The sequence below is a fragment of the Protopterus annectens genome, chromosome 17.part0 (assembly GCF_019279795.1).
Source record: "Protopterus annectens isolate FY-2018-M chromosome 17.part0, PAN1.0, whole genome shotgun sequence".
In the NCBI taxonomy this organism is placed as follows: Eukaryota; Metazoa; Chordata; order Ceratodontiformes; family Protopteridae; genus Protopterus; species Protopterus annectens.
Genome location: NC_056751.1, coordinates 435497964 through 435525607, shown reverse-complemented (window position 1 = coordinate 435525607; position 27644 = coordinate 435497964). Strand labels below are relative to the sequence as shown.

The window sequence follows — 27644 nt, the reverse complement described above, 5'->3', positions numbered from 1 at the left end:
CTACCACATTATCTTGTTTATTTACAGTGTTTATTTTCATCATTTTGGGAACTGTACTTTATAAAGGCAGTGCTGTACATTAAAAGTGGAGGTGAAAACTACTTTCAGAAATTATACTTTTTCATTTGCAATGCCTTCCAACAATCATCACATCATTCTTTGATTTGGTATTATTCCATTATATGGTTTTAGTGCATAAATACAAGAGGACCTTAACCCCACCCAACCCAAATTAATCTATTTACAGCATGCAGCCCCATGAGGAATGAACATTTTCTGAAGTGGATCTGAGCAGAAAGAAAAATGTGCTATTAAAATGCAATTCCAAAGTGATAAAAACTGTAAAGTGGAGCAGACTGCTCACGGAACCTCTTTTGTATATTCTGGGACATTGGGGCCACATTAATTTTTGGTGATGTCTAACCCACGTGCAAATTAACACTTCAGCCACAGTAATTTATCTTCAGTGAGGGCCACTAGTCCCAAGAGATTGCTCACTTGATGTCAGGTTTGTGTAATTTAAAGTTACAGTACCCTTGTGTTTAGAATTACTTATTTTCCTGTATTTCTTGTTTTATCATATAGTTGTGAATGCTTGCAGCTCACCCTAGCCCTATCTACTCAAACCAGCTTAAAATGTAGGCTTATATCCATCTCCCTGAAAATAAATCAATTACAAAATGAATATTGCCGGGGAAGAACTTGCAAAGTTCTATAATAAATGAGCCCGCAAGTATGCTTCAGCATGAGACTTTATCAGGACAGTTAATGATCTACTGCAGCTGCTGTGAAGACAGCAGCTGTGCCAAGGATCACGGGGGGGGGGGTTCTCTGAATGATGATCTTGAGATTGAGTCTTTGTCACAAGCTGCCATGGTGGGCCTCTTGACAACCCATTTTGTTGCTTGCTTAGAATCCCAGTTTCCCTCTCTGACATGCATATTGCATTTCTAAGTGCCTATTAGCATTTGTCTAGCCCATAACTGAGCACTTAGAGCATCTTTAGCTTAAGGTAATACTTGCCCATCTGAGTTTAAAGCATCTCTGAAGCATCACCTTTCTCAAGTTAGTTTAATGTGTTTATAGACACTACAAGCTGAGTGTCTGGGGTGTAATTTGTAAAATCAACTCCAGTTTAATTAACAACTGGCAGGCATCCTAGATTTTGGTTGTTCACACAGCACTTTGGACATTGTATAGATGCAAACCTAATGTGTCTGTCTGTCTGCCTGCCTATCTGTCCTATAACCTGATTTCTCTGATTCATACTGTAGAAGCGATGTGAAGAGACAAAAATATGTGCACGATGTCCCATTTCTCATTTTTATTTTTGTTTGACTCTTTCAGCTTTTTGCCATTTTCTAATGTGCTCAAAAACAACCAATATCCAGCCTCACTGCTGCTGTCTTCTAAGTATAGTCAGAACCCATATGGAACCAAGTACTTCAGAGAAGAAAAGAAAGAGAAGCAAATAACTGACAAGGTGAGGCTCGGATGCAACACTTCATAGCTAGCATAGACTTTGGGAAATAATATGTACAGTGCACAGAATTCTCACAAGTATGTTCAGTCAGCAGTTTGCACTATTGTATTTTTGTATTTGGTTGTGTTTACTGAGATTCATATTATTTTATTGAAATGGAAGAGTGGGCAAAGTTTCTAATCCCAGATAACCTTTCATATCTACAATTAGAAAGGAACATTGCATTATTTATCACTTAATACAAAAATCCAGATCAGTGATTTGAATTTTGTGCCATAGTAATCCTTTTTATTATTATTATTATTATTATTAGACTGAAAGTGTGATTCATTTTTCTGAACAGTCACTGAAATATATTAGGAAGCAATACATGTAAGATAATTCTGAGTTTCTAAAAGGATTACCCTAAATACAATAATTTGCTGAAATATATGTTGTAAAATTATGTGTGAAGGGGTTTGTTAAGCTGTGCCCAGTAGAAGGACTATGTATTTTAGAAAACTTGATGCCAGATAAAAAGTGGCAACTCTTAAGGCTTCTTGGCACAGAAAATTAACTTCTTATGATTACTTTGGAAGGCAGGTGCATCATTGCTGCAAAACAGGTACCTTACTGTATTACTTTGTCCACTACATCATAACTCAACAAATGCAGCTCACTGTAATGGAATAGCGTAAGGATTTCACTGTAGCTGCCCTTGAAAGATGTTAAGTGCAATGCATACAATGCTATCCTGTAATGTTACCTGACAGTTGTATTTACTCGTAGCTGAAATGAAAGGCACATTTTGATCAGAGTATTCCTATGCTTTATGAGGTTCTTGTGCTTTTGTATTACATGGGACACTACTTTAAATATTTCTCCTAATACCTCTAAACATTTATTATAATTATTTTGCATCTTGCAGAGGAAATATGACAGTGCAGCCACTTTTACATGTGAAGCTTCTTCAAAATGATTTTAAGAAAAAGCATAACTTATTTCATAGGGTCATAGGCAGATAGTTGTTTTGTTTCAGAGGAAGGTATTTCGAAGCTTACATAAAATTACACAGAGCATTGTATAATAAAAATGTACCACAGATGGATATCAGCAAGTTATATTTTAAACATATTGAGTGCTCCAGTTTGGCCACACAGGACAAAATAATGTTCTGCTGTGGATAAATATGACTTTCTTGTACCCATCTGTGGTGTATTGGCAGATTAAACAAGTAATGGAAGAATGGCTGATGGCATGTAGTATGTGCAGGAATAAATAATAATTAATAATAAACATAACACTAATAAAAGAAAAAGGCACACTAATAACCAGTCTGAAAGTTTAATAAAATATCAGTTTGTTTATAAAAAGATTTAAGCTCAACCACAATGTTTTTTTTTAAAGAATCATAGTAATAACCTTGAGAATATACCATAGCTATACATGATAGTACAGAGATATTTGCAGTTTTTATATTTGTGATTCATATATCCCAAAAAGACAAGTCCATAGCATGATATCCCCCTCTTACTATATAACAAGTAATGGAATTGTACAGAATTTTACCAGAAAATAAAATCGCCACTGATTCCAAAGACAACCACAAAGCATTCTACAGCTATGTCAAGAATCTCAATGGCAACACTCAGAAATGCTCTAAGCTACAGCACAATGGCACTAAATATACCGAACCAATCAATATTGCCAACATCCTGGCAGATAGGTTTAGTGCTTTTACCCCCCCCCGCCACCCTCCAAAGGGCCCATCTTAATACCGGAAGAATGCAAAGCCCCTGTAATCACAGATGAACAAGCAAAGACCACACTCTCCAAAGCCAAGAACACAGCATCTATGGGACCAGACAACATCCCAGGCTGCGTACTGCACAAACTACAGAACAAAATGGCACCCCACCTAACTACTATGTTCAGTCATAGCCTCACCTCAGGCTATGTTCCTAAAAAATGGTGCACAGCAATGGTTATCCCACTCCACAAAGGGGGTGCCACCACGGACCCCGGAAACTACTGCCCCATTAGCTTGATGAGCCTGGTCTGCAAGGCCATGGAACGTATCATCCTAGAGCTTATAAACAAAGACATAGGTAACCTCCAAACCCTGGACCCCACTCAGTTTGGGTTTGTAAAAGGTAGATCATGTCTACTAAACCTGATTGACTTCTTTGAAGCAGGCTCTAGTGACTGCTTCTTTGAAGCAGTCACTAGAGCCTTAGATGAGGGCAAGGTAGTGTACACAGCCTATCTTGACCTCGCCAAGGCTTTTGATACCATCCCCCACTGTGGAATTATAGTTAAACTCACTAAACTGGGCATAAATCCCTATGTCACAAGATGGATGGCTAACTGACTCAATGATAGAACCCACACAGTAAAAGTAGCCAACTCCAAGTCCGGCTTCAGACCAGTGACGAGTGGAATACCACAGGGTTCAGTCTTGGGTCCTCTCCTGTTCGGCATCTACTTCTCTGAAGTGCAGGCCAACACAGAAGGTCTTTGGCTAACAAAGTTTGCAGATGACTGCAAACTGGGAGCCATAATAGAATCACCTAATGATGTAGATATTCTACAAAAGGGCCTCACAGGGGCAGATGCTTGGTGTCAAAATCATAGCCTCAAGCTGAATGCCAAGAAGTACATTGTGATCCCCTTTGGGAAAAACTCGGTACCCATGAACTACCACATAGGCGGTAGCTCACTAAACACTGAAAGTATAATGAGACCTCGGGACACAGGTGGACAGTAGTCTCTAGTTTGATAACCACATTGCCACAGTAGCCAGGAAATCATTCTACGCGACACACCTCTTGACAAAAGGATTCTTCTCTAGAAAAAAGGAGGTCATTGTTACTCTCTACTCATCCCTCATCAGACCCATTATAGAGTACAATGCCGCATTTGGCATATATCTCACAAGACACCTACAACAATTGGAAAGACCACAGAAATACCTCACTAAGAGGATTACCACCCTCAAACAGATGCCATACGCAGACTGTTTCAAAAAGCTCCAGCTCTACTCCGTCGCATATCGCCTAACATACAAAGCTATGTCAAACCCAGAGCTATCGGACATGCTACACTTAAAGAAATCCCAGTCTCTTCAAACTACACACTCCAGGGATCTAAACCAAGTCACCACAATAAACAGAACATGCTGGAGGGACAGATTCCTGTCCCAGAGACTTCCCATACTCTGGAACAAACTACCCATTCATGTCAAGCAAAGTTCCTCATTGGCCCTCTTTAAGAAAAACCTTGATGACTGGATGGGAAATAGAAAATTCACCCCGGGGATCACTTCTGCGGCACTGCTTGACAGGGGCACAGGAAAATCATTTTCTTGGGTGGCGAATGCCAGGGAACCTTTTTGGCAAGGCTTATATAGGCCTCAGGGCCGATAGCCTAGTACCTACCTATGAACCTATGAAATGTTTAATCTTTAATTGTTATTGGTTCTCTTGTGAATTTATTTGATATGAATGGGATATGGTGCCTTCTCAAAATGTAATACAAAACATACAAATCATGTATTGTTGCTGTGAAAGTTGTTTGTTGTTGTGTCTTTCGGCTTTTCCCGGTTAGGGGTCACCACAACGGAACTCCGGTCCGCTAATGATTGACAGTAGATTTTTGCATGCCGAGTTGCCGACCCTGACGCACAACCTTCAACGAAGGTGCACCCATTCACGCATGTCTCCACACAGAAGATGCTCTAGATGAGAATCGAACAGAACAATGTCTTACTGTGAGGCGACAATGCTACCGCAGCATTGTTGTGAAAGTAATGAATTAAAAAAAATTAATAATGTTCTTACATTTCAAAGCCAGCACTTAGGATGCAAGCATGTCTCTATCAAGAAGACAAACAAGCAAACAAAAAAATCAAAACAACAACAAAAAAAAATAAGCAAGGCAAAAAAAAAAAAAAAGGTAAAAACTGAGCCTGTGATGATATCACCACATGCTGTTTTCCATTACATCTGTAGTCAAATCTGGTAAAAAAAAAAAAAAACACTCTGAACTGAAAGGCATTGTGAAAAAATCAAAGCATTCTCACACTTTCACACTAGTATATACATCTTATTCATTTTGCGTCTGGTACTTACAAACTGTGGCTAGGATTCAAAAATATTTCACCAACCCGATTCTTAGAAAACCCTGCTACTTGCATTCATGCATGACTTTTAGTGGGTGAGATCATGTTAGAGGTAACTGCTATGGAATTTAAAGGACAGGTAGTATGGGGGGAAGTTGTGCATGTAATAATGTACATGGATGTTTATGTGAGTGTTTGTAGATGTGTAAGTGGTGTCTGTTGAGTGTGTGTATGCGTGTCTCTCTCTCTCTCTCTCTCTCTCTCTCTCACTGCCTGGATAATTGCAGTAGGGGCTATTACTTATGGGAAAGGAAAGGTAAGTGTATATTTGTGTGTGTGTGAGGGTGGGGGGATGTCATATCTATTAATGCTCCTTGACTAACGAGCAGGGGACTTAGGGAGTGGGTCAGATAGGTGTTATGTATGTATGTGAATAGATGAATGTGTGAGTGTTATTGGGTATGGAGCGGGGTGTGTGTGTGTGTGTCTGTGTGTGTGTGTGTGTGTGTGTGTGTGTGTGTGTGTGTGTGTGTGTGTGTGTGTGTGTGTGTGTGTGTGTGTGTGTGTGTGTGGTTGTGTATATATGTGTGTGTGGGTTGAGGTGGCTGTCATACTTCCACACCTTCCCTTGACTAATGAGCAGAGTCTGTAACATTGGGTGGGGGGATCCATTAACCTCTGGGGAAAACTCTATATGTGTGCCTGAGTGGTACTTAAACCCTACAGGGATTGGGGATAGGAAGAAGCACTAGTCATGAGAAAAAGCCTATACTTGTATCTAAGTGGACTTTAAAAAATTTGGGGATCAGAGGGGGGAACACTAGCCAACAGGGATACATAGTATGGTATGCCTTAAAGGCACATATAGAAGAAATGGTGCAAGGGACCACAAAACATCAGGAATATGTAGTGTGCCATAAAAAAGCACTATGCCAGCTTCAAATCCTGTACTCTTCCACTTCCTACAGATGATATTAGTCTTCTGCACCACCCCTAGACACCAGGAATATATTTTAAAAATATATAAATGAAAAAAAAAAAAACAGAGAGAGAAAAAAGGGATTTGAACTGAGCATCCTTAACATGAGAAACTCCTGCATTAGCCTTCTGCACTAACTGACAAGTAAGAGTAGAATTTTTTTTTTATAATATATGTTAAGGATCTCAGGCATTATGCAATGACTGCCAACATGTTGTGATATGCGAGGGAGAGGGACAGAACATGTTAAGCAACCTCTTAACCTTGTAAATAGCTTTTGCCCTAGCATGCATTTATTGAAGGATATGACATGCGAAACTCAAATGTCTGGCATTACGAACTGACTGTAATCATCCATTAATTTAATGGGCAAGAGAAAAGGAGATATTGTGGGTGTTGTTACAACAGGGACAAGTATGGGGTATGTGAGTATGTGGTGTGTGTGTTTTACTGTATGCCAGTGTGCATAGGAGAGTAAGTGGGGTGGATAGCGGTGCCTTTTCTTACATAATGCATCTGCCACAGTTAACTACCGCAGGATGTGCTTATCAGCACATCCTGGTAGGTAACTGCTAATGTTAAGTTGTTCATCTCGCCTTCATTCTTGCTGTTTGGGTTCAGAGCCAATCCTCGGCTCCGACTCGGCCATCTTCTATAGCTCGAGAGCTGTTTACTGGCTCAAGGCTACCCCTTATCTCAGCATTACCAGTGTCAGCTACCCAGATCTCATTTGCTGCTTCAGCTGCGAGGTTGCTTCCTTACTGGCTCAGGCTTAGTATAGTTTTTTCTATTAATATATTGTTGTTTATTCTTGAAATTTTGTCAAGTATTTGTCAATTATTTGATGGCTTTCTTGTGTATTTTAGCTTTGTTGGCCATCGCTCTATAACTCGCAGGCCTTCTGTTTCCCTTGAATTCATTTAAATTAGAGAGTTCTCCCCCCCCCACCTTAGGATAGCCATTTAAATTAGAGGCTTTCCTTTCTGTTCCTTAACTGTAAAAAAAAAAAAAAGTCTATTTGTTTCTTGTTTTTTGTAGTATAGCTTTTTTATTATTGTTGTTTCTATAATGTCTAAAGATACCAAGGTATCTGGCTTCAAAAAGTGTGACTCATGCTGTCAGAAAATGTCTTTGACAGATGGGCACATTAGTTGTGTATATTGTTTGGATGCTGTTCACCTGCAGGACTCCTGTTCTATATGTCACGCTTTTAGTCCAAGGGTCCTGCAGGAGCGCAAAAACAAATTAATCCTTTGAGGATTATTGAAGCCTCAGGATTCTCTGGCTAAAAGTACTCAGCCAGCGAAATCCCCTAAGTCTGTCAAGCCATTGGTTCCACCTTCGGAGCCGACTCCTTTACTTGACCAACCAAGTATGTCGGTGCCAGACAACTCCTCCATCAGCTCCATCTGCTATTTTGGAGCCATCTTAGAGCCATAAGAGACTGAGGTCTCTGTCGTTGGAGTCCATCCACTCGGCACCTCAGTCACCTTTGTTACAGAGTGAATGTAGCCATCATTCTTCCCACTCCTCTCGATCCTCTAGATTATCGGATCATGATGTGGAGAGAGTAGTAAGTAGGTTGCTTAAGTCACAGGCATTGGACAAAATTCTGTCCAGCCCACCTCAACAGGTATCTGCTCCAACTGCCTCTATTTCTGTTCCTCCTCTGACTACATTTAGCTCGGAGCCGGAGACCATGGATCCGCAGGTAGTAGAACCATCGACGCTGATCATCATCTCTCCTTCGGTTCCGACGTCGGCTCCAATTACCTCGATTATACCTTCTATCGAGGGATCTGGGCACCGAGGCTCTCTCATTGGCTCTGAGGGGGGGGAGTGGCATCGGACCCTTGTCCGACCCCGTTCTCCCCCTCGGAGCTTAGGTGCAGGTGAGCTCGGCTCCAACATCGGCCCTGGAGCCATCACCCTCGATGCGGAGAAAGACTCCTGTTTCTTCAGAGCCAGAGCTTTCTCTGCCTAGAGGTTGGGATGCCTTCGAGGTCATGCGGAGAGTGCTGTCCCCCGAATCAGCTCTACTGCCAGCTCCATCAGCTCCTCCCCCCGTGGTGTCTGTTCCAACCTCTACTCCTCCTCCAGACCCCAAGCGTAGGGAACCTATGCCCCAGGACACCCCATTGGGTGATCCCTTTTCTTCCGAAGCCTCCCCTGATCACTCAGAAGAGCCTCTCCGGAAGAAGAAGTGCAAGAGGAAGCACATAGACTTCCCTGAGTCTGTCACTTCAGATACAGACATGGATGAATTGGAAGGGTCCCCAAGGTCCCCCCTCTGAAGATGTTTCCTTTTCGGACATCCTTGAAATGCTTAGACAGAGAAGGGACTTGGCTTCCCTAGCCCCTACCGAGGACAAGTCTGTATACCTGGATGCATTTGGTTCCCGACCTTCCACCTCTTGGGTATCTCCTCCTTTCGATCCACTCATGTCTTTAGTGGCTCGAAAGGCTTGGTCAGCTCCAGATTCTGTGGAACCTATTCCAAGGAGACCAAACAAATTTATTACAGGCCCCCGGGATAAGCAATTCCTCTCCAAAGGTGTGCCCGTTGATGCCATGGTGGTAGCAGCAGCCACCAAGAAAGAGTTAGCAGAAATCTCTTCATCTGTTCATCCTCTGAACAAACAGTCTCGGACGATGGACAGATATGGAAAGTGAATGTTTGCTTCAGCGACCTTTTCAATGAGATCCCTGAACTATCTATGCTATTTTACATGTCTTCAAAGGGATCTCCTGAAAGAGCTTGGAGATTACCCTTCAAGATCCTACAGCTGAGGGAGCACCAGCCAAAGTAGCTTCTCAGCTTGCGACTCTTAATTCCATAGTCAACTCCTCCATGAGGCTGATTTCCTATGCAGCCGATGGAACAAGCAGAGCTGCAGGGACAGGTGTGGCTCTCAGGAGACATGCTTGGATGTGGCTATGGCAGTTTGCGAAACCCTTTCAAACATCCTTCACCAGTACTCCCTTTGATGGCTCTTTTCTCTTTGGGCCTCAGGTGAAAGACACATTGGCCAGGTGTGAGCAGGAAGGCAAGACTCTCTCTGCCATGGGAGTCCATTTTTCCACTCCTTCCAGACCTTATCCCAAGGATCAGAAGAGCGGAAAGATATGGTTCCGAAAATCCCAAGGACCCTTGCCTGACACATGGTGATTTTTCCCTCAGGGGCAGAGGGGGAAACAACAATAACAGACGCCACCCTCATGGCAGAGGGGGACTGCAAAACCAGGGTGACAGAGAAACCTTCTCTGCCAAAGCATCCCTGAAGGGTTGCCCGACTGCTCACCTCTGGAGGCAGTTGCGGGAAGACTTTTGCTGTACCCAAAAGCCTGGCAAAATATAACAAGAGACAGATGGGTACTATCCATCATATCCGTATGTTACAAAATTCCCTTCCATCAATCCCCCATAGAATCAAAAAAGCCCAACCCAGATGTCCCACCCAATCTAAGGGATCAAGCAGTCACAGAAGTTTCAAGACTGCTAGAAAAAAGAGCCATTCAGGAAGTCCCCGCAGACCAACTAGGATCCGGAACTTACTCAAGATTCTTTTTAGTACCAAAAAAGATAGGGGACTGGAGACCAGTTCTGGATCCCAGCAGATTGAACAAATCTGTACAAAAAGAAACATTCCAGATGGTGGCACTGCAGTCCATTTTCCCTTTTCTGGGTCAGGACAATTGGATGTGCTCGATAGATCTTCAGGACACGTACTACCTTATCAAGATGGACAGACACTTCAGGCGATTTCTTCGCTTCCAGGTAGGGGCCAGTCATTACCAGTTCAGAGCTCTGCCCTTTGGTCTCATCTCAGCCCCCAGGGTGTTCACCAATTGTATGGCAGTAGTCACGGCTCACCTGAGGTGTCAAAGATTCCAGGTGTGTTTCCCTATCTAGACGAATGGCTCCTGACTGCTACCACCAGACGTCAACTCTTAGAGGCGCGGGATTATACAATCACATCATGCACTCAACTAGGCATTACAGTAAATTTATAAAAATCTGCCTTGTTGCCCTGTCAGTCTATCTCATACATAGGAGCAGAATTAAACACAAAAGAAATGTTTGCAAGATTACCACAGGAAAGAGTTTCCACTATTCGTCAACGTGTTAATTCTAATGCAGAGCAAAAGGGTTCAAGTCAGACATGTCCTCCAAGCTCTAGGCTCCATGGCAGCTGCCATTCTTCTTGTCCCATTAGCATGTTTCCACATGAGAATCTTTCAGTGGCTTCTTTTCACGCAGTGGTCTTTCCAGGAACTACCCATGTCTCACATGATCCTGATCACAGAAACATGCAAAAGGCACCTTTCTTGGTGGATGGTCTCCCCACTAGTAATTCAGGGCAGACCTTTCATACAACCCCCTACAGTAGCCACAGTGACCACGGACGCCTCCCTGATAAGGTGGGGGGCATTATCTAGGCAGGACAGTCCAAGGCACTTGGCAACCTCACGAGTACCATCTGCATATCAATGTCCTAGAAATGAGAGCGGTTCTCCTAGCGTTGCAAACCCTTCAAGACTCTCTTCCTTCTGGGACATTGCAATTCAAATGGACAACATGTCAGTGGTGTGGTACATCAACAAACAGGGCGGGACCAGGCCTTACCCCATGTGTTGAGAAGCACTCAGACTGTGGCAATGGGTGATTTCCTCCCAACGTTTTCAGATAGCAACGCACATCCCTGGGATATCCAACGTCATAGCGGATAGGCTCAGCAGAGCTATCCTCATGCCTCACGAGTGGTCTCTGAATCAGGAAGTTGTGGATCTTATCTTCCGCAAATGGGGACAGCCTTGCTGCGACCTATTTGCCACTCCTCTCATCAACAAATGCAGCAGCTACTTCTCCCTACTTCCTCTTCCAGGTCATATACCCAGAGATGCTCTAGTCCACGAATGGCCTCAGAAACTCCTTTACACTTTTCTCCCTTTTCCCCTAATTCCAAGACTCATACAGAAAGCAAAATCATTGGGTTGCGAAATGATCCTCATTGCCCCATATTGGTATTGACAGATATGGTTCCCATTCCTACACCTCCACCTTCTGGATCAACCGTGGATTCTGGACCCAGTTCCAGATCTTCTGATTCACCAATCAGGTGGGTTGTACCAATCCCTTCAAACTCTCCAGCTCACAGCTTGGTTACTCCACTTCCAACCTTAGACAGGCTTTCCAATATCTCCCCAGCAGTCCATGATATTATTGTTTCCTCACAAAAGTCTACTATGAGGAAAACGTATGCTAGTAAATGGAAACGGTTTTCTTACTGGGCAGAATCTAGAAGTTTGAATCCTTTCTCATCCCCAGACCATGAAATTCTTGAATTTCTAGCACAGCTTTTTCAGTCTGGTGTGGCTTCCACTACCATTAGAGTACAACTAGCTGCCATTTCTAATTTTCATATCGGTATGTTTAATTCTAGCATAATGTCTCATAAGCTCTGCAAGGCCTTTATGAAAGGAACATCTCTTCTTAGTCCCTCAGTTAGAGATCCTCCTCCTCCTTGGGATCTCAGTTTAGTTTTAGCTTCCTTAATTTTGCCTCCCTTTGAACTGGCAGCGTCATGTTCTTTAAAATTTCTTTCTTGGAAGACACTTTTTCTGGTTGCTATCACTTCAGCTAGATGTGTCTCAGAACTTTAAGCACTATGTGTTCATCCTCCTTACCTGGTGTTTCACAAGGACAGAGTTTCTCTGAGAACCAATCCATCCTTTATTCCTGAAGTCTGCTCAGAGAACAATTTAAATCAATCCATAGATCTCCCCGTTTTCTTTCCTAATCACAGCAACAAGGCAGAATACAAACTCCACCAACTGCATGTACACAGACAATTGCGTTTTTACCTCCATAGAACTAAGGAACTAAGAAAGTCAGACCAGTTATTTCTTTCTTATGCTTTCAACAAACAAGGCCTTGCAGTTTCTAAAGTGACCTTATCCAGATGGTTATCTGATACTATTGCCTTTATTTATCAGTTACGAAATAAAGAGCTACCAGCTAAACCAAAAGATCATTCTACTAGAGCATTAGCCACCTCTGTAGCTTTTCAGTCTAGGTTACTCATAGACTCAATCTGTCCAGCTGCCACTTGGGCAAACCCCCACACTTTTATCTCTCATTACAAGGTACATATGGTCTCCCGGAGCAGAGCTTCCTTTGGTTCTACTGTTTTGAAGAGTCTGTTCCAATGAGCCACCCATGATTTTAGGTGCTAGGGACGCTGTCCCAAACAGCAAAAATGAAGGTGAGATGGACAACTTAACATAAAGAAGTTATGTACCTACCATAACGTTCCATGTTAGTTGTCTTCATCTCGCTTTCCTTCTTGCATCCCTCCCTCCTTCCCCCTTCCTAGAGGATTGTGAGGAATTCCCCTTTGTTTTCACTGGCTGAGCATATTTTATTACTTCACATGCCAAGTAATTTATAACTCTTTCCTTGTTTAGTTGTATTGGACAACCAGTTTTTAGGAAATGGTTACTCTACTTATGTCTAGTGTGCGCTATCACAAAGGAGATCTGGGTAGCTGACGCTGGGCATGCTGGGATAAGGGGTAGCCTCGAGCCAGTAAACAGCTCTCAAGCTATAGAAGATGGCCGAGTCTGAGCTGATCAAACAGCAAGAAGGAAGGCGAGATGAAGGCAACTAACATGGAACGTTATGGTAGGTACATAACTTCTTTTTCATAGACATACAGATTAGCCGATGATAATGTCTTCCCTCATTGTGGTTAATGCATCTTTGAATTACAAAATACCACATCATGTTAACAGGGACTTTTCACCCCAGCCTTTAATGTGATGCAGTAGCACTTTAATGAATCCTTGGGTTAAATAAGAATCCACAGTAAATTCAGTAAAGTATAAACATTGTATTGTGAATATAAATTAAAAAAAGAACATTCTCCAACAGTAATATTGCATGTTTTTAACAAATGTGACTACATTAAATTGTGTATTTCACATCATGAAAATGACAATACCAAACTTTATTAAACTAGGAAAAAATGCAGAGATGCCATATAAAATGAAAAGATGTTAGAAATTATCTTTTTAATCACACTAGCAACGTGAATCCCTTTCTGTTTTGCCATCTTTGTTACATATTAACTTCTAGATTAAATAAAACATCACCTTAATGCCATCACTAGGTCTTACTCAACTACACCAGTTAGATAGATCATTAAGTAAACGTTGCATATTAGCAATATCACCAAGGGGAGCAGCTATTTTATGTTTATTTACATTCATTAGCAAACTTTGTAAGACGTGTAGTAACTGTAAATTTAATATCTATAAAAAAAATCCTAAAACTATGCAGTACAGTATAAACCATTTCAGTAGCTGTGGAGAAAGGCTTGTCTGTTTTTATTTTTTATTTTTTTCTATCTACTTAGGCACAGCAAAATATTTTTGAGTCCAAGTCACATAAAAGGATTGTTCAAAGGTGTACAATATCAAAATTATCATGTACAATAAAATGGGTCATTCACAATAAAGCATTAACTGTCATCAGGTTGATGTCTGCTTAGGAAAACGTATGATGCAGGCTTAGTCTCCAGTGAATTTCCCTGAGATCTATACTGTACTGCATAGTTTTAGGGTTTTTTTTCGATATTAAATTTACAGTTACTACATGTGTTACAAAGTTTGCTAATGAATCTAAATAAACATAAAATAGCTGCTCCCCTTGGTATTATTGAATCACCAAATAAGATAAGTTGTAAACAGTCCAATTGAAAAGGCTGAATGATTTACATTATTTGAGTTTTTGACCATACATGATACTAAGGGCAAGATTATATTAGGTGACTATAAAAAGTCAGTAATAGAGTTTTAACTGGTTGTAATATAATTAAACAAAGCAAAAGGTACTAGTGGAAGAAAACGGCTCCTTTTTTTCTTTTTTTAGCAGCTTTATTAACAAAAGTAACGAACCAAGCAGCAACACGTAGTTTCAGCAAAACACTCCAAACACATTAACGCTATGTCTCCACACCTGCGTTTTCGTTTGAATACACTTCCTCAGATGCACAATACTACAAGCTCTTCCCCTTCTGCTTAAATACTATTGCTGCTTGGTTCGTTACTTTTGTTAATAAAGCTGCTAAAAAAAGAAAAAAAAGGAGCCGTTTTCTTCCACTAGTACCTTTTGCTTTGTTTAGTTGTGACTGTTCTGGTACTAGGCTCCATTGTCGTGGTTTTGGTTGTAATATAATAATTGACTGAGGGTCCGTAGGGGGAAGGGAATATCAGGTGGTGTAAAGGTAATAGTTTTCAGTGAGAGATATATATTGAATGTACCTTGGCCTTGTCTATTCTTTCTTTGAGATATTTTGGGGTGTTTTATCATTGTGTGAGATGAAGGAAGAAGTTATACAATAGATACAAAATTCATAATAAGAAGGATATTAGGAAGGCCTGTGTTACCTCCTTAGTATAAGTGAGTATGTTAAGTTGTCAATCTCGCCTTCATTCTTGCTGGATGGGTTCAGAGCCGAACCTCGGCTCCGACTCGGCCAATACTAAAGCTTGAGAGCTAATTCCACCGGCTCGAGGCTCCCCTATATCCCACAATGCTAGGCGGTAACTACCCAGATCTCGTTTGCCGCTTAGCTGACGAGGTGCTTCTTCTACCGGCTCTGGCAGGTTAGTAAGTTTTCTTATTTAGAAACTTCTATTTCACCCCCTATTTTTTTCTATTTACCATAGTTTTATTTATACAACACTGCCTCTGCTCTCAGCAAAAACTCAGCTTACACCAGGCAATAAATGACTGTGCTAAAATCAATCAATTAAAAGTAAAGGTTTGATTGAAAGATAATCATTTATACCAGGCAATGTAGTGGCGTCTGTATATACTTGCCACCATAATTCACGATATGACAAATAATTTTTAACATTACCACCTCTGGGATTGTTCTGAACTGATTCCAAAATCCCAAACTTAAAATTATGTTCAGTACCAAAATTTTTTATGTGTCTGAACAGGGCATTTTTAGTATCCTTCTTCCTTATAGAGTACATGTGGGAGTAAATTCTTTGTCTAAGCTGTCTCTCTGTTTTGCCAATATAGAAAAACTGGCATGACATACATATTGCAATATACACCAACATGGTAGATCTACAATTGCCTTTAGTAAGATGTAACCTAGTGTGACATATATTGTTGAGACAGATAGTATCAGGCTCATAAATATGAGCATTGATGGCATGTCCCACATTTAGAAGTACTAGTTCCTTGATAAGAAAGTGGCAACGACTTCCTTTCCATAATATATTTCAAGTTTTTGCCCATTTTGAATACAAAATGCGGTTGGGAACCAACCCTGTCAGATACATCCCGTACGGATGTCAGAATATGCCAGTTATTATTAAATTTACTTTTAATTGATTGATTTTAGCACAGTCATTTTTAACATTTATGGTCATATATTAGATTCATTTTCATGTTTAGTATTTATTTACTAGTATGGTTTCTTTTTTATATATATATTCTTTCTTTTTATATTTTTTCATATTTGTTAAATGGACATCAATTTTATGTAATTAATAGTAATTAGCCAGTTTTTGGCGCCTTTTTCTATATATAAACTGTTGGTTTAAAGTTTTATGTGTTCTGATGAAGCTTGCCTCACGCAAGTGAAAGCGCTAAACCTTTTACATTAAAAGAAGTTTGGATCTTCGTTTACTTTGTGATTTACTACTATTTATTGCCTGGTGTAAGCTGAGTTTTTGCTGAGAGCGGAGGCAGTGAGCGTGTTGTGTAAGCTGCCACTTTCTTTTTCTGTTTGACATCCACAGCTCGCATTTGTTCCATTGTTGCTATGATTTCCTCTCCCAGCAACATCAGCGACTCCTCACCCGACCATTGTAAGGAACTCCACAGTCTATGCTCTGAAGTAGCTTCCTTACGTGGGGAGGTGGCCAAGGTATTAGAACTTTTTAGCAATTTTGCCTCTAACCAACAGACTGTGTCACATTTTTCTAATATATTACCTCCTGGTTCTTTTACGGCTAATGGTCCGGTTTTGCCGAGACGGTCGCAGGATGATGATGTTCACACTCGTTCGCTTATTGCTGACAAGGAGGAAGTACTTTCTACATCTTCACCCGGAGTCCCTAATGGTCAAGGTTCTGGACAAGGGTTACGAAGTGGAATCGATTTGCCTGAATCCGTGACACGTGCGGATAACATCAGAAATGATGTTTGTGATTTTACTTTTGATTTTTCTTTTAGTAACTTTGCGGAAGAAGCCAGGCGCACTGGCGCCAGACCCAAACAAGTATTGCCACCGCGTTCATATGCTGCATTGACTCGGGACTCTATTCACCCTAAAGGTACTACTAATTCAAATACTGCTTGTAACCATTCTAAAATTGATAAAGAATGTGCTGACAAATGCAATGTGTTAAAGAACTTTATCGAATTTGATTGTAAATTCGATTGTGCAGTTGACAGCAAGATTTATGATGGTAGCTACAACGCCAAAAGTACCTTAAGGGATTACATCTATACTTTTGGCAAGAAGCTGAATAATATAAATGCACTAAAACTTGACAATGCGTATCTTAACCACTGTATATCTGTTAAAGTTGTACCTATGGGACTTCGATTTTTTAAATGGCCCTTGGGCATTGATATCACGACTGATGTGGAAAATGATTTTAATTCTTTATTTGACTTTTTTGGTTTTGAATACATGAAAAAGTTAATCAAATATAATGATGCTAAACTGTGCAAGTGTATTTCTGAAATTGAAATGCTTAACAACACTATTGTACATGATCTAGCTTTCCAGCAGTGGGAGAAATTATTTTACAAACAATTTTCTGTAGCTGAGGAAAGGGCTAGGAAAGCTTTTGATCGTAAATTGAAGAAATTTCAGAGGGACAGAGAACAATACAGTAGACGTGTTTGTTATAAATGGGCTAGTAACAAGTTAGGTGATAAACTTGATTCAGAGAATAGAGTCTATGAAGATGATAGTGTAAACACCTTTAATAAACAGGATTTTCGCCCCACTTCCAGGAAGGGGCCTTAAGGGGCATGGAAAAAAGGAGGCAAATGGAGGGAAAAATATTAAGTGATTCAGATACCTCCATTAGTAATGATACCTGTTTGAATCCAGATTCTAATATTATTGTTATGGACAATATTATTAGTGAATGTAATAATTTTAAGATTTACAATTACAGTAATATTAACCTTAACAATGCCCATTTCAGTTTGTTTTCGAAAGGTTTGAAATTCATACCTACACCTTCATTTAGAATAGTTGATACTATTTTTGACTTTAAGAAATTTATTAGAAAACTAAATTTGACCATCATGTTTGACAGTGTTGATAATTGTAGTCAGGTTAATGGTACAATTTTAAGAAAGAAAAGTCATTTTGTTCCTATTAATAATCCAGTTATTTCCGTATTCGAAAATAAGGTTACTAAAGAACTATATAAATTTAATAGTAAAATTATAAGGAAAAAACCTGTCAAACGTATTTCTAATATAACAAAGGAGGAAGCCAGTATTCTTAACGACTTATGTATGGACCGCAGTTATAGAATAATGAAGCCTGACAAAGGCGGTGGTATTGTAATTTTTGATTCTATGACGTATAGTTCAAAGATTCACAATATCCTCCACTCATCTGGTAATTATGTAGTGTCTTCTCTGAATGAATTAAACATCTCATACAGAAGAATTGACATGTTTTTAGAGGATTACAGGTTGGGACAAAGGATTACCGAAAAACAGTTTGAGTTCATGAAAAAGGATTATCCCACTTTAGCCACCATTGTGGGTATTCCCAAAGTCCACAAGGACCATTTGAACCCCCCATTTAGACCCATTATTTCTGGCAGTAAAGCAAAGACATTTCCTATAGGTGTATTTATAGACACCACTTTAAAATTTGTCTATGACAAGATCAGGCATTTAGTTAAGGATTCATGGGAGTTTTTACGGAATTTTCCTACCCATACAGTTGCAGACAATTTAATATTTAGTTCAGTAGATGTTATTGACCTATTTAGTTGTATACCAATAGAGGAAGGTGTGGAGGCTTTCTCTAGGAGCCTGAGGAAACACACAGGGTTTAGTTGGGATAAAATTTCCCTTCTGGTTGATTTAATGAGCATTGTGTTAGAACACAATTTTATATATTATGAAGGAGAAATATTCAGACAGACCAGTGGTGTTGCAATGGGCGCTGCATGCGCCCCTATTTTTGCTAACTTGGTCATGTTGGACTGGGAAGAGAACCATATTTTCAACAGTCTCTACTATGACAAGGTAGCGTATTATTCTCGGTTCTTAGATGACATATACATTCTTTGGAAGGGTGACACCATTACCTTTGACAGCTTCATTAATTTTTTGAACTCTAGTAGTGATTTCCTTAACTTTACCTCCTCACATAATAATACTGGTGTACCTTATTTAGACACTCTGGTTTCCAAGGATTCTAATGGCTTTTAGTCTATTATTTATAGGAAGGAAACGTTTTCAAATTCTTATTTAGATTTTGATAGTTGTCACCCCTATAAGCTAAAAAGGAACATCTTCAAAGGTCAATGCATTAGAGCCATTAGAATGACTTCTAAATTTGAAGATTTGGTTAAAGAACTGAATTTTATAACTGGTTTATTCATTGAGAGGGGTTATGACAAGGTAATGCTGAATGACATCACTACTTATGTTATGGGACAATGGAAGCACATATACTCCCCATTGTTGGGGGTAGCGAACAAGTTAGTAGGAAATGGTCCGGAAAATGATGGTATGGTCAGCACTATTTCGAACAGTATAGGTGCACCTGACATTTCTTCTATGAAATGTAACCAACCATTTTCTAATGCTTTCATTGTCGAATACGGTCCATATAGTCGGACGCTTAAAAATATTGTGATTAATAACTGGCATATTCTGACATCCGTACGGGATGTATCTGACAGGGTTGGTTCCCAACCGCATTTTGTATTCAAAATGGGCAAAAACTTGAAATATATTATGGAAAGGAAGTCGTTGCCACTTTCTTATCAAGGAACTAGTACTTCTAAATGTGGGACATGCCATCAATGCTCTTATATTTATGAGCCTGATACTATCTGTCTCAACAATATATGTCACACTAGGTTACATCTTACTAAAGGCAATTGTAGATCTACCATGTTGGTGTATATTGCAATATGTATGTCATGCCAGTTTTTCTATATTGGCAAAACAGAGAGACAGCTTAGACAAAGAATTTACTCCCACATGTACTCTATAAGGAAGAAGGATACTAAAAATGCCCTGTTCAGACACATAAAAAATTTTGGTACTGAACATAATTTTAAGTTTGGGATTTTGGAATCAGTTCAGAACAATCCCAGAGGTGGTAATGTTAAAAATTATTTGTCATATCGTGAATTATGGTGGCAAGTATATACAGACGCCACTACATTGCCTGGTATAAATGATTATCTTTCAATCAAACCTTTACTTTTAATTGATTGATTTTAGCACAGTCATTTTTAACATTTATGGTCATATATTAGATTCATTTTCATGTTTAGTATTTATTTACTAGTATGGTTTCTTTTTTATATATATATTCTTTCTTTTTATATATATATTTTTTCATATTTGTTAAATGGACATCAATTTTATGTAATTAATAGTAATTAGCCAGTTTTTGGCGCCTTTTTCTATATATAAACTGTTGGTTTAAAGTTTTATGTGTTCTGATGAAGCTTGCCTCACGCAAGTGAAAGCGCTAAACCTTTTACATTAAAAGAAGTTTGGATCTTCGTTTACTTTGTGATTTACTACTATTTATTGCCCGGTGTAAGCTGAGTTTTTGCTGAGAGCGGAGGCAGTGAGCATGTTGTGTAAGCTGCCTCTTTCTTTTTCTGTTTGACATCCACAGCTCGCATTTGTTCCATAGTTTTATTTATAGTATTTCATTAGTTTAAATCAGGTCCCCCTCTAGTGTCTGAAATCCCTTTTTATTCCCTTCTTAACTTTTAGGCCTTTGGCCCTTCCCCTCTCCTTCCCCTAGTCCTTCAGTGTGACTGGATTTTATTTTGCTTGAGGGTGTGTTTGTGTGTTGTGCTTGTGTTTTTACACTGAGTTACGATGTCTAAAGACTCCAAGGTCTCAGGCTTCAAGAAGTGTGAATCGTGCTTTCAGAAAATGTCTCTGACAGACGGTCACACTTCTTGTGCATATTGCCTGGGACCTTTGCACCTGCAGGACTCATGTGCTGTGTGCCATGCATTCAGCCCTAGAGTCCTGCAGGAACGCAAAAATAAATTGATATTACGTGGCTTGTTAAAGCCTGAAGGCCCCCCAACCCCGTCTGTGTTGGGGAAGCCTTCTGAGACTTCCAGACTGTTGGCTCCAGTTTTTGTGCCGTCCCCTGGAAGCATTAGATCGGCTTCGATATCGGTTCTGGCTGGAGCCGATGTTTCCAAATCTCATACCATCACCTCGGCTCCGGCTGGAGCCGAGGTTGACAAGACTCAGTCGGCTCCGATAGGCTTATCGGAGCCACCTGCTAAGAAGAGGTCTAGGTCCCCTTCCATCGGCTCCATCCATTCGGCGCCGGGATCTCCTCTTCTATCAGAATATAGCCATAGGTCTCATTCCTCTTGGTCCTCCAGGCTGTCTGACCATGATTTACAAAGGGTGGTGAGTAGACTTCTCAAGTCAGAGGCACTGGCCCAAATGCTGCATAGCCCTACTCAACAGTCAGCGGCTATTTCCATCCCTGATTTTATTCCTCCTCCGACTCCTTTGAGTTCGGAGCCGGGGCTCATCGGAGCTGTGGCTGTCGGTGCTTCGGAGCTGATACCTTCCCTTTTGGCTCCGTCGTCTGCTCTGATTTCCTCATTGGAGGGATCTTGGTGCCGAGCTTCCCTCGTCGGCTCCGAGGGGGCAAGTGGCATTGGACCCTTGTCCGACCCTGTTCTCCCTCTTGGAGTGTCGGCGCTGGTGAGTTCGGCTCCGACATCGGCCTCGGAGCCTTCCCTGTTGGTGCCGGGGGGGGGTCCTTGTCTCCTCGGAGCGGGGACCTCTGGCCTTGCCTGACTGGGGTGCCTTTGAGGTCATGCGGAGCATGTTAGACCCAGTGTCTACCCCACAGTCGGCTCCGTCAGTTCCTCCCTCTTCAGTGCCTGCGGTGATTTCTACCCATCCCCTTGTATCAGACCACAGAGAGCCAGCTCCTCAGGTTTCCCCATTGGGAATTTCCTCCTCTTCCGAGGCCTCTCCTGATCCGGTAGGAGAACCCCCTCGGAAGAGACAGTGCAAGAGGAAGCACATTGACTCCCCTGAGTCTATCACCTCTGACACTGACTTGGAGGAATCTGAAGGTTCCCCTCGGTCCCCCTCTGAGGATGTCTCCTTTGCTGACATCCTTGAAATCCTGAAACAGAGGGGGAACTGGCCCGCCCTTAACCATTCAGAGGATGAGTCAGTTTACCTTGAGGTGTTTGGCTCTCGCCCTTCCACCTCCTGGGTGTCCCCTCCCTTTGACTCCCTTATGGAAGTGGTGGCAAGGAAGGCTTGGACGGCCCCTGATTCAGTGGAACCTACCCCAAGGAGGCCGTCAAAATTTATTACTGCCCCTAAGGAGAAAGAGTTTCTGTCAAAAGGTGTCTCTGTTGATGCCATGGTGGTGGCTGCAGCCAATAAGAAGGAGTTAGCTGATCCTTCGGTACCTGTCCATCCTCCTAATAAGGAGTCTAGGACCATGGACAGGTACGGTAAGCGGATGTTTTCGTCAGCGACCTTTTCAATGCGGTCGCTGAACTACTTGTGTCACTTCACCCGTCTCCAGAGAGATTTACTCAAGGATATGGGTGAGGCTATACAGGATCCAACAGCTGAGAGGTTCCAAGACAAGATGAACTCCCAGTTGGCAACCCTGAATTCGATTGTTAACTCCTCCATGCGGCTTATCTCATATGCTGCTGATGGGGCGAGTAGGGCCGCAGGCACAGGTGTAGCTTTACGACGTCACACCTGGATGCGGCTTTGCAATTTTGCAGATGCTTTCAAGGCATCCTTCACCAATTCCCCCTTTGATGGCTCAACATTGTTTGGTCCTCAGGTGAAGGATACATTGACTAGGTGCGAGGTGGAAGGTAAGACTCTCTCTGCCGTGGGAGTCCATTTTTCTACCCCTTCTAGACCTTATCCAAAGGCTCAAAGGGGAGGAAAAATGTGGTTCCGTAAGCCTCAGGGAGTCTCATCTGACGCACAAGGTCGATTCCCCTCTAGAGGCAGAGGGGGGAATAACAATAGACACTGCCCTAGAGGCAGAGGAGGTCCGCAAAACCAGGGTAGCAGAGAAACTTTCTCTGATAAACCCTTTCAGCATCCCTGAGGAGCTGCCCGGCTGTCCACCTTCGGAGGCAGTCGGGGGAAGATTATCACTGCACCCAAAAGCCTGGCTTTCCCTCACCCAAGACAAATGGGTACAGTCAATCATATCCGAGGGTTACAAAATTCCCTTTATTCACATCCCTTCCCAACCCAAAGGATCCCTTCCAGATGTTCCACCCAGTCTAAGGGAACAAGCAGCACTAGAAATATCAAAGCTGCTATCAAAAAGAGCTATCCAATCAGTCCCAGCAGACCAGCAAGGATCCAGAATCTACTCCAAATTATTTTTGGTACCAAAAAAAACAGGGGACTGGAGACCTATACTGGATCTCAGCAAGTTAAACATTTATATCAAAAAAACAAAATTCCGGATGGTCACGCTTCAGTCCATTCTACCCTTCTTGGGTCAGGACAATTGGATGTGCTCGATAGACCTTCAGGATGTCTACTACCATATCAAAATGCACAGATGCTCCAGGAGGTTTCTACGCTTCAGGCTGGGAGCCAGCCACTACCAGTTCAGAACCCTGCCCTTTGGTCTCACTACAGCCCCCCGAGTGTTTACCAAATGCATGGCAGTGGTCGCGGCTCACTTGAGACGTCAAGGATTCCAGGTGTTTCCATATTTAGATGACTGGCTCCTTACCGCCACCACCAGACATCAACTGCTTCTAGCCAGAGACTTCACCATCCAAACTTGCCAAGCTCTAGGCATTTCAATAAATTTCGAAAAATCTGCCTTGTCGCCTTGTCAGTCTATTACCTTTATAGGCGCCACCTTAGACACACTCAATCTTTCCGCCAGACTTACAGAGCAAAGAGTGTTAGATATCCGCAAACAAGTTTACCTGCTATTACAATGCAACAAGGTCAAAGCCAGGATAGTCTTGAAGGTATTAGGACTCATGGCAGCTACTAGCACCCTTCTCCCCTTAGCTCGTTTCCACATGAGGATCCTCCAATGGATGCTGTTTACTCAATGGTCCTTCCAACAGCTCCCGATGTCTCACATCATACTAATAACTCAATCATGCAAGAATCACCTGTCTTGGTGGATCACATCACCTCAAGTTCTCCAAGGCAGACCTTTCATTGCCCCCCCCCAGTCGCCACGGTGACAACGGACGCCTCCCTGATCGGGTGTGGGGGGGCATTATCAGGGCAGGACAGTCCAGGGCACATGGCAACCTTTCGAGTGCCACTTGCACATAAATGTCTTAGAGATGAGAGCAGTGCTTTTAGCGTTGCAAGCCCTTCAGGACTCTCTTCTCATGGGGACTATTGCAATTCAGACGGACAACATGTCCGTAGTGTGGTACATCAACAAACAGGGTGGAACCAGATCCTACCCCTTATGTCGAGAGGCACTCAGACTTTGGCAGTGAGCGATTTCTTCTCAGCATTTTCTGATAGCAATGCACATTCCCGGGAAGTCCAACGTGATTGCGGACAGGTTGAGCAGGGCCATTCTTATGCCCCACGAGTGGTCTCTGAAGAAATCGGTGCTGGAAGAAGTCTTCCAAAGATGGGGCCAGCCTTGCTGCGATCTTTTTGCTACTCCCCAAAACAGCAAGTGTCACAACTTCTTCACTCTCTTCCCGTTACCAGGCCATCCCACCAGAGACGCTCTAGTCCACGATTGGCCCCGGGGACTTCTGTATGCTTTTTCCCCTTTTTCACTGATACCTCAATTAATTCAGAAAGCTATCACCTTGAGAGTTACAATGATCCTCATTGCCCCTTTCTGGCCTCGACAGATATGGTTTCTGTTCCTCCATCATTACCTGTTGGAGCAGCCTTGGCATCTGGACCCAGTGCCAGATCTGTTGACCCACCAGTCGGGCAAGCTGCACCACTCCCTTCATTCTCTCAACCTCACAGCATGGTTTCTCCAATTCCTACCCTAGCCAGGCTTCCCTTAATCTCTCATTCGGTCCGGAACATCCTGATAACCTCTCACAAATCTTCACCAGGAAGATTTATAATAGTAAATGGAAATGTTTTTCCTTCTGGGTAGCATCAAAAAATATAGACCCCTTCACTGCACCTATCCAGTCTATCCTAGGCTTTCTGGCAGAGCTCTTCCATTTAGGCTCTTCTTCATCTACCATTAGAGTACAACTAGCTGCTATATCTAATTTTTATGTAGGAGTCTCATACTCCAGTATCATGTCCCATAAGCTCTGCAAAGCCTTTTTAAGAGGTTTTTTTCTGCTCAAGCCCCCAATCAAAGATCCCCCACCTCAATGGGACTTGAATTTGGTTCTGGCATCCTTGCTCCTCCCCCCCCTTCGAACCAGTGGCTTCTTGCCCTCTTAAGCTGCCCTCATGGAAAACACTTTTTCTAGTAGCCATAACTTCAGCTAGAAGGGTATCTGAACTTCATGCTCTGTGCAGTCGTCCTCCTTACTTAGTTTTCCACAAAGATAGGGTGTCCCTCTGGACTAATCCATCCTTCCTACCTAAAGTTTCCTCTGAGACAAATCTGAATCAAACGATTGATCTCCCCATCTTCTTCCCTGACTATTCCAACAGGTCGGAACAAAAGTTACATTTTCTAGATGTTCACCGCCAACTTAGGTATTATTTAGACAGGACTAAACAGTTCAGGAAATCTGATCAACTTTTCCTGTCTTATGCGGAAGGGAAATTGGGCCTTCCAGTTACTAAGGTGTCCCTTTCAAGATGGCTTACCTCTATAATTACCTTCATCTATGAAATCAGACATCAAAAACTGCCTTCAAGACCAAGAGCTCATTCAACTAGGGCATTAGCTACATCTGTAACTTTTCAGGACAGGTTGCCAATAGATTCCATTTGTGCAGCAGCCACTTGGGCTTCTCCTCATACCTTCATTTTACATTACAAATTGGATATGGCCTCCAGAAACCGTGCCAGCTTTGGTTCCACTGTTCTCAAAAGTCTGTTCTGATAGGCCACCATAAGGTGCTAGGGACGCGGTCCCATCCAGCAAGAATGAAGGCGAGATTGACAACTTAACATTAAGAAGTTATGTACCTACCATAACGTTCCATGTTAGTTGTCTTCTTCTCTTTCTTCTGCGTCCCACCCTCCTTCCCCCTAGCCTGGACAGACCGATAGGAAATTTTGGGATCTTCCCTTGGAGTTTTCCTTCCCACATGTTCTACCACCTCTATTCCCCCTTTTATGTTTGTGGTAGCTTACATTCAGGTTTATATAGAGGTGGGTTCTTTTTTCTCCATACTGTGGAGACCAGAACTGCTTGGTTTAGCTATCAAACGAGATCTGAGTAGTTACCACCTAGCATTGTGGGATATAGGAGAGCCTCGAGCCGGTGGAATTAGCTCTCAAGCTTTAGTATTGGCCGAGTCGGAGCCGAGGTTCGGCTCCGAACCCATCCAGCAAGAAAGAAGGCGAGAAGAAGACAACTAACATGGAACGTTATGGTAGGTACATAACTTCTTATTATCACCTTTATTTGAAGAAAATGTAATTCATAAACAATGTTGGATTTATAACATGATAAAATGTTTTACTGTCATACCCTACATATGCTAATTGTGTCATTTTCAGAAATGATAATCTTACAAATATTACTAAACCATGAGTGTTATCATTTTTAATTTTTGAAGACTCTTCTGGCTTAATAAAGGGTTTTCTTAAAAAGAAAAGAACTTACAATTGCATAACTTTACATGCATTAGAGACTGAATTGATGAGACTGAAATTATTGGGATCACTTAATGTACTGTCATTGAGTATAGTACTGACAGTGGCATTTTCTAGTTATTTGAAATACAAGCATTCTTTAGACCCTGATTAAACAGTAATATAGTAGTTGATTTGATTTTTTTTCATTTTTCAGGAATTAACTCTCAATCTACAGAAAAATGTGTACAAATGCCCCTGAAAATTAGGTACATCCAGCCAAAAATATGAACTCCTAACTAGCATAAAATGTGACAACTAAATATAAGAACATAACTCTTCTCACTTCCAGAAGGAATGTGAGATGCTACTCAGAAATACCTTTAAAACTCAGCGTGACAAAAATGATGGAAAATTATGAGCACAATATCAAAGAGACAGTGTAACCCTGTAGACTTTATTGAATTGTATTGCAAAAATCTGCACCTCAAGGTCGTTTATTTTTGCTTCCTCTACAAGGGGATGTAAGATGTGTGCCCTGTTTCTTTAAATTATTGGTGCCACTAGTATGTTGGCCATGCAGTGTGTTTTTCTGTATACTAGACAGCTGTAAAAATCACATGTAAAGAGGTGGTATTCAGAAAACTGTGTGATGGGTTAAATCAAGCTTGAGAAAGGACATACCTACAAAAATAGGTACATCATGTGGAAAAGTAAACCAGACCTGGAATAGGAATGTTTGTCCAAAATACAGACAGTTAAGAGGTCCGTGTTACAAACACCATTAGGTTATTATCAAATTTCATGGAACTGTTAGAAAATATTTTATGAAGTGCACCCATTATTAATTACCCGCGGTAGTGGTGCTGCGGTAGCGTTGTCGCCTCACAGCAAGACGTTGTCACGTTCGATTCTCAGCTAGACCGTCTTCTGTGTGGAGGCATACGTGAATGGGCATGCCTTCGTTGAAGGTTGTGTGTCAGGGCTGGTAACTCGGCACGTAAAAATCCACTACCAAACATTAGCGGACCGGAGTTCCGCTGTGGCAACCCCTAAC

The 27644-nt window shown here is 41.6% G+C and overlaps 1 protein-coding gene across 1 annotated transcript in view; it reads left to right on the top strand.

Annotated features, from left to right (window-relative positions):
• SPATA17 (spermatogenesis associated 17) overlaps positions 1-27644 on the top strand; it is a 2050536-nt gene that overhangs the window by 1555933 nt on the left and 466959 nt on the right. Inside the window, exon 9 of the mRNA XM_044059771.1 lies at positions 1348-1483. Coding sequence (XP_043915706.1) covers positions 1348-1483 — 136 coding nt within the window. The remainder of the gene's footprint in view (positions 1-1347; positions 1484-27644) is intronic.